Source organism: Heterodontus francisci, chromosome 45, assembly GCF_036365525.1.
Source record: "Heterodontus francisci isolate sHetFra1 chromosome 45, sHetFra1.hap1, whole genome shotgun sequence".
In the NCBI taxonomy this organism is placed as follows: domain Eukaryota; kingdom Metazoa; phylum Chordata; class Chondrichthyes; order Heterodontiformes; family Heterodontidae; genus Heterodontus; species Heterodontus francisci.
In genome coordinates, this window is record NC_090415.1 from 8,949,675 (window position 1) to 8,957,637 (window position 7,963).

The 7,963-nt window shown below is 48.4% G+C and overlaps 2 protein-coding genes across 2 annotated transcripts; both read left to right on the forward strand.

The window, feature by feature from the left end:
- Positions 1-4,332: 4,332 nt before the first annotated feature.
- On the forward strand, positions 4,333-5,036 carry LOC137356284 (histone H1-like). Its single transcript, XM_068022156.1, has one exon. It carries the CDS (start codon positions 4,353-4,355, stop codon positions 5,034-5,036), a length of 684 nt encoding a protein of 227 aa, XP_067878257.1. The 5' UTR covers positions 4,333-4,352.
- A 680-nt stretch (positions 5,037-5,716) lies between these two features.
- On the forward strand, positions 5,717-6,142 carry LOC137356205 (histone H4). The gene has a single exon (XM_068022055.1). It carries the CDS (start codon positions 5,803-5,805, stop codon positions 6,112-6,114), a length of 312 nt encoding a protein of 103 aa, XP_067878156.1. The 5' UTR covers positions 5,717-5,802; the 3' UTR covers positions 6,115-6,142.
- The last annotated feature ends 1,821 nt before the right edge of the window (positions 6,143-7,963 follow it).

The following is a 7,963-nucleotide window of genomic DNA, read 5'->3' on the forward strand; positions in this document are numbered from 1 at the left end:
CTCCTTATTTAAGGAAGGGTGTAAATGCATTGGAGGCAGTACAGAGAAGGTTTCCTAGGCTAATGCCTGGAATGGACGGGCTGTCTTATGAGGAAATATTGGACAAGCAAAGCTTGTATCCGCTGGAACTTAGAAGAGTAAGATGTGACTTGATTGAAACATATAATATCCTGAGGGGTCTTGACAGGGTGGATGTGGAAAGGATGTTTCCCCTTGTGGGAGAATCTATAACTAGGGGTCACTGTTTAAAAATCAGGGGTCGCAAATTTAAGACAGATGAGGAGATTTTTATTTTCTTTCGGAGGGTCGTGAGCCTTTGGAATTCTCATCCTCAAAAGGCAATATAAGCGGAGTCTTTGAATATTTTTAAGGCAGAGTAAATAGTTTATTGACGAGCAAGGGAGTGGAGGATTACCGGGGTGGTGGAAATGTGAAGTAATCTGTTCAGACTTAAACTTATTGAATGGCATGGCAGAGCAGGCTCGAAGGACCGAGTGGCCTACTCCTGATCATAATTCGTATGTTCGTACATGAGGATCGAGTTACCAACAGCAGCAGAATTGTACTCAAATGCAATCTGTAATCTCATGGCCTGGCATATCCCCCACTCTACCATTACCATCAAGGCAGGAGACCAAACGTGGTTCAATTAAGAGTACAGCAGGGCATGCCTGGAGCAGCACCCGGCATACCTCAAAATGAGGTGTCAACCTGGGGAAGCTACAACACAGGATTATTTGGGGGCCAAATTGCGAAAGCAGCATGCAATAGACAGAGTCAAGTGATCTCATAACCAACAGATCAGATTTAAGCTCTGTAGTCCTGTCACATCCAGCCATGAATGTTGGTGCACAATTAAAAGACTAACTGAAGGAGGTGGCACCACAAATATCCCCATCTTCAATGATGAGGGAGCCCAACACATCAGTGCGAAAGAGAAGGTTGAAGCATTTGCAACAATCTTCGCTCGAGGTGCCGCGTTGATGATTCATCTTGGACTCCTCCTGAATGCATCAGCTATTTCCATTCACTCCGTGTGACATCAAGTAACGACTGCAGGCACTGGAGACTGCAAAGGCTCTGGGCTCCAACAATGTTCTGGCAATAGTTCTGAAGACCTATTCTCCAGAACTTGATCTGCCCCTAGCCAAGTTGTTCCAGTACAGCTACAACATTGGCATGTACCTGACAATGTGGAATATTCCCCAAGTATGTCTTTGACACCAAAAGCAGGTCATGTCCAAGCTGGACAATCAGCCCACTCTCAATCATCATAAAAGTGATGGAAGATGTCATCAACAGTGCCATCAAACAGCACTTGCTTTGTAATAACCTGCTCAGTGACGCTCAGTTTGGGCGCACCAGTGCCACTCAGCTCCTGACCAAATTACAGCCTTAGTTCAAACATGGACAAAAGAGCTGAATTCAAGAAGTGGAGAGAAAGTGACTGCCCTTGACATCAAGGCAGCATTTGACCGAGTATGGCATCAAAGAACCCTTGCAAAACTGGGGTCAATGGGAATCAGTGGGAAAACTCTCCGCTGGTTGGAGTCATACCTAGTGCAAAGGAAGATGGTTGTGGTTGTTCGAGGTCAATCATCTCAGCTCCAGGACTTCACTGCAGGAGTTCCTCAGGGTAATGTCCTCGGCCCAACCATCTTCAGCTGCTTCATCAATGACCTTCCTTCAATCATAACGTCAGAAGTGGGGATGTTCACTGATGATTCTCCAATGATCAGCATGATTCGTGACTCCTCAGCTACTGAAGCAATCCGTGTCGAAATGCAGCAAGACCTGAACATTATCCAGGCTTGTGCTGATAAGTGGCAAGTAACATTCGTGCCACACAAGTGCCAGGAAACTACCATCTCCAACAAGAGAGAATCTAACCATCTCCCTTTAACATTCAATGGCAATTAGCATCGCTGAATCCCCCACTATCAATATCCCAGGAGCTACCATTGACCAGAAACTGAACTGGAGTAGTCATATAAATACCGTGGCTACAAGAGCAGATCAGAGGATAGGAATCCTGCGACAAGCAAATAACCTGCTGACTCCCCAAAGCCTGTCCACCATGTACAAGGCAGAAGTCTGGAGTGTGATGGAATACTCTCCACTTGCCTGGATGTGTGCAGCTCCAGCAACACTGAAAAAGCTCGACACCATCCAGGACAAAGCAGCCCACTTGATTGCCACCCCATGCACAAACATTCACTCCCTCCACCACCGACACACATCAGAGCAGTGTGTAACATTTACAAGATGCACTGCAGCAACGAACCAAGGCTCTTTAGACAGCACTTTCCAAACCCGCGACCTCTACCAACTGGAATCTCAAGGGCAGCTGATGCATGGGAACACCACCACCTGCAAGTTCCGCTCCAAGTCACACACCATCCTGACTTAGAATTATATTGTTGTTCATTCACTGTCGCTGTGTCAAAATCCTGGAACTCCCTTCCTAACAGCACTGTGGCTGTACCTACCTCACATGGAGTGCAGCAGTTCAAGAAGCCATTTCACCACAACCTCCTCAAGGGCAGTGAGGGATGGGCAATAAATGCTGGCCGAGCCAGCAACACCCACATCATATGAATGAATTTGAAAAAAAGTGTGGCGGTGGTGTTCTGGAACTCACTGCCTGAAAGGGGAGATGAGGCATAAACCTTCAACGCAGACAAAAGAGGTCTGGATATCCATCTCAAGTGCCGTAATCTGCGGGTTACGGACCAAATGCTGGCAGCTGGGATTAGAATAGGTGGAATTCTTTTCGGCTGGCACAGACACGATGGGCCAAGTGGCTTCTTTCTGTGCCATAAAATTTCGATGCTTCTGTGATTCTAAGTGAATACATATCTCTCTATCTCAACATCCTCCAAGCCTCTCCCCCAATCCAGATCTTTCTCTCTCTCTGCCTTTTTCTCGCTATTGATGCTGTCTCTCTCCCGCTGCCTTTGGTGCTGTATCTATGTTGGAGATACAGTTACTAAGTGTTATATGTATGCATTCAATTGTAGAACTGATAGTCTCTCTCTCTGAATATTCAGGTGAAGGTGAAATACTGTTATTCTGTGTGAAAGGGACACACAGTTGGAAATTGTAAGACTGAAACGGTCTGTCTCCCTCCCTCTCTCACCCCTCTCTCTCTTTCACTCTCCCTCTCTCTGTCGCTCTGTTGTTGTATATGAAAGAGGAATGAAGTTATTGAGCGTGTTATGGACACGCTGAAGAGACGTACGGTATTGGAACAGTGAACACGCCACCGGTGCCGCAGGTGAGACGGTCACTGTCACTTCTCCGCTCGTATGTTCGAATCTGACGGTGTATTTATCCATCTTCAGTCCTGAATCTAAGCACGGAGAGAACCAGCCTGTCACTGCCTGGAACAAAATAAAAACACTGTGTATGAATGTGGGATTATTGTGCAACTGGACGTCTCTCCTTGAGAATGGGATGTCTAGGACACCTAGAAAAAAATATGGATGGAATGTAGGGACAGACAGGGCATAATTTGTATTTTCACCGTCAGGAAACATGCTTGTGTGTGATCAATATAATAACATCAAAGCCGACATTGGTTTGAATATATTCAAAGCTGTGATTTGCTCTTGACGCCAAATCTGGGAAACAGACAACATTCGCAGCGCCAGTCTCCGAGTGTTTAACACTTACTGAGCCTAGAAAATACAAATACCCGCCGCGAATCCGCAGCACAGGCCGAGCGGAGGGGAAATCCTGTCCTGGAAACGCTAAATTTAACGAACAGTTCGGCCTGAGATTGTGTGGATGTGAATATTGTGTAAGAGAGTGTATTAAAGGGACGGGCGCGTTCGTCCAATGCCACTGTGTTTGTGGGTCTGGTCTCATCGCCGGATTTCCGAGTCCCTCTTGCGTAAAATAACAAGATTTTCCAGTCAAAGAAGCACTTTGCTCCCCTTCTAATCCTCAAAGTGGGAATTCAGTGTTGTTTGTTTGTTGATTTCAAGATTTTAATCGAAAAGTATGGAACATGTCAGCGATCGGCTGAGAGAGAGTCATCAGTGCAGCAATGAAACGGGTTTCAGTCGAAAATGGAGTCTTTACTTCAAGTGAAACCTTTGTGACAGCAAACATTCTGATGTCAGAGACAGAAAAGATCTAGCCTGGGACTCTGGAATACCCGAATTTCAGTGGAATTGAAGAGTTTAGGATCAGAGAGAAACACAGAGAGGCAGCAGGAGCCGGGAGCTGACAGCAGGTTGTCTCCGCCCCGTCCGCTCGCTGCCTTTAAGTTGCTCAGTGCCGCCACCACCAGCTTCATTTCTGACCCAGTTCTGACTGACAGAGAGACTTTGTGCAGAGTCCTGGACATGACCGATACTGCAGCCGCCGAAACGGCTCCTCCAGCCGCCGCCGCTCAAGTCAAGACTCCAAAGAAGAAGAAGGCGGCTCCTCGGAAAGGGTCAGGCGGTCCCAAGTTGGGCGAGCTGATCCTCAAGACTGTGGCGGAATGCAGTGTCCGCAGTGGGATGTCACTGCAGGCAATAAAGAAGGCTCTGCGTGTTAAAGGTGTCGATGTGGAGAAGGGCAAGTTCCAAATCAAGCAAAGTATCAAGCGGCTTGTGGCGAAAGACTTCCTGGTGCAGACGAAGGGCACGGGGGCCTCCGGCACCTTCAAAATCGCAAAACAGGAAAAGAAGGGAAATGTGGTGAAGAAGATTAAGACAGGAGCAGCCAAGAGATCTTTAGTGAAGAAAACAGCTGCCAAGAAACAGATCACAAAGAAAACAGCCAAGAAATCCCCAGGGAAGAAAATAGTCACCAAGAAAGTGAGCAGCAAGAAGACGGCAGCCAAGAAAGTGAGCAGCAAGAAGAGGGCAACGCCAAAGAAGGCGGTAAAGAAAGCAACGCTTCCAAAAAAATCTCCAGCGAAGAATGCCAAAAAAGCCAAGAGGGCCACGGGCGGAAAGCCGCCCAAGAAAGTCCAATCATCAAGGGGCGGGAAGAAGCCGAAAGCAGCAAAGGCTCAGAAAGCAGCCCCTGGAAAGAAGTGAAACAGCACGGGAAACTTGTAGACATCTGAACCCAAAGGCTCTTTTCAGAGCCACCCACGTCTCTCAGGAAAGAGCTGATCCCCCGATCAAATGATCCCTGTCCCGCAGTCGTGTGCACATTTCACCTAGAAATGATTTGAATTAAATCCAAGTTCCCTGGTGACTCTCAACCCAGCCCTCCTCACTCTCTGTAACAAATCAGGGATGTCCGGGCCTCACTGTACCCGGGTATATGTTCGGTGAAGTCTCAGTTCATGCTCGTTTCAGGGCGACAGCCTGTAACACAGTAACACGGGCGAGAAACCCCGCGTCACATCTCAAACTCCAATACATGATTTTGTATAATTCAGCTGGGGTTCGGTTTCAGTAAACTGCTGAATCCGTCTGGGAGGAGAGGTGTGCCGAAACAGGTTGACTTGTGATCGGAAGCACTGCACTGAGGCTTGTATATTACTAACTTTTAATTGTTACAGATCCGTATTTAGACCGCCGGTTTTTGTTATCATTGGCGATAAAGGCCGAATCACCATGTTTTATGCTGAGCTCTAATGTCGAGAACTGTTTTTTCTTGAATTGGCGGTTCGAGCAAGTGGGAGGCGGAGCGAGAGGATCAAAGACATTTCTCTGCTCTGTCTGTCACTCAGTTTCCTCCAGACCCGCCTCTGGCTCTCTGTCTCTTTCACAGTCAGGTCGGGGCAGGCTGTATAAAAAGGCAGCAGAAACTACTCGTTTCTCATTCAGAATTAGGTTTGTCTGAAGAAACATCATGACAGGAAGAGGTAAAGGAGGCAAAGGACTGGGCAAAGGCGGAGCAAAGCGGCACCGCAAAGTGCTTCGTGATAACATCCAGGGCATCACCAAGCCAGCAATTCGCCGCCTGGCTCGCCGTGGCGGAGTGAAGCGCATCTCGGGTTTGATCTATGAGGAGACCCGCGGGGTGCTGAAGGTTTTCCTGGAGAATGTGATCAGAGATGCGGTCACCTACACTGAGCACGCCAAGCGCAAGACGGTCACCGCCATGGATGTGGTGTACGCTCTGAAACGCCAGGGCCGCACTCTCTATGGATTCGGCGGCTAAACAAATCGACCTTGTCTACCAAAAACAAAAGGCTCTTATGAGAGCCACCCAAAACCTCATATAGAGATAAGTGACCTTGAAACTGCAGCGGGGATGTCTTGGGAAGTGAAATTGTTGTAGCTCATCCAATGTTATGTGGACTTTATCAGATCAGTATTGGGTTGCATTTGATCATGTCCATTGCCGACCTGAACTGCCGGTAAAGATGTGGAAACGGATTTACTCCCGTTGGAGTAAGAAATGACCGGAGCTTTATTCCCGCCAGAGACCGAACAGGGAATGAATCCCAATTCAAACCGTGTTGGAAGACACAGAGGGGGATCCAGGGCGGAAAAAAATCACGCTAAAAGCAATGAGATTTTATAATTGTTCCCGCCGAATTCGGTTTTATTTAATCTTTGAGTAGTTTGCTAATTTGAAATTGGGGGGCTTTTTGAAATTGATGAAATTTCAGTTGCAGTTCAACCAATCAGGGAGCAGCAATTCCCACCGCCCTTTTCCATCCCAGACATCGTTTCAAACTGGATGATGGACGGTGCTTCATCCAATCACAACATTAGGGCGGTCCTTCGACTGTCTTAAATAGGCAGTCCCTGAGCAGCTTCAGCATTAAACGCGACATTGTGTAAGGTTTCCGTAGATAATGGCCAGAACCAAGCAGACAGCGCGCAAATCGACCGGAGGGAAAGCTCCCCGCAAGCAGCTGGCTACCAAAGCGGCCCGCAAGAGCGCTCCAGCCACGGGCGGAGTGAAGAAGCCTCACCGTTACAGACCCGGCACTGTGGCTCTGAGGGAGATCCGCCGCTACCAGAAATCCACCGAACTGCTCATCCGCAAACTGCCCTTCCAGCGCCTGGTGCGGGAGATCGCACAGGACTTCAAGACAGACCTGCGCTTCCAGAGCTCTGCCGTCATGGCCCTGCAGGAGGCCAGCGAGGCTTACCTGGTGGGGCTCTTTGAGGACACCAACCTGTGCGCCATCCACGCCAAGCGAGTCACCATCATGCCCAAAGACATCCAGCTGGCACGCCGCATCCGCGGGGAGCGAGCCTAAACTGACCCTGCCCGGAACTGAGTTCGGCATCAAATACCACAACGGCTCTTTTAAGAGCCACCAAATCGACAAAAGAAAGAGTTGTGATCTCTTGTTCATTCCAGCACATAAACGTCTCAGAAGGTTTTGACCACTTATTTACTCAAAGCCGGGAGACACAATTACTTATATCTGCATCCGGTAGCTGGAGATTTCATGACGTGGCAGTTGTAAGATCTAGAGTAGCGATCCCAATGTGCACAGCGCATTTTAATAGACCGGCGATCATTTTAGGACTGAACAAATGTTTGTGGTACAAAAAGGGTAGAATGGTAAAAGTGCCTTTCCAATAGGGTCTGAGGGAATTAGAATGCATTTCATCTGATGAGCAACTAAATACCAAAATCCAGTACACTTCATTCCAACACAAAACAACGATAACAGTATAATATTACAGTCTTTCAGACAGTAACCAGCCCTTTCACAGATAAAGTGGGTGGCTCTGAAAAGAGCCTTTGGGTTCACAGATTCAAGTCAGGCCGCTTCACTTGCCCTTCGTGCTCGGAGCGCTGGTTTTCTTGGGCAGCAGCACGGCCTGGATATTAGGCAGCACCCCGCCTTGTGCGATGGTCACCCCTCCCAGCAGCCTGTTGAGCTCCTCGTCGTTGCGGACGGCCAGCTGCAGGTGTCTGGGGATGATACGGGTCTTCTTGTTGTCCCGGGCCGCGTTGCCGGCCAGCTCGAGGATTTCAGCTGTCAGATACTCGAGCACAGCAGCCAGATAGACCGGGGCTCCGGCACCCACCCGCTCAGCAT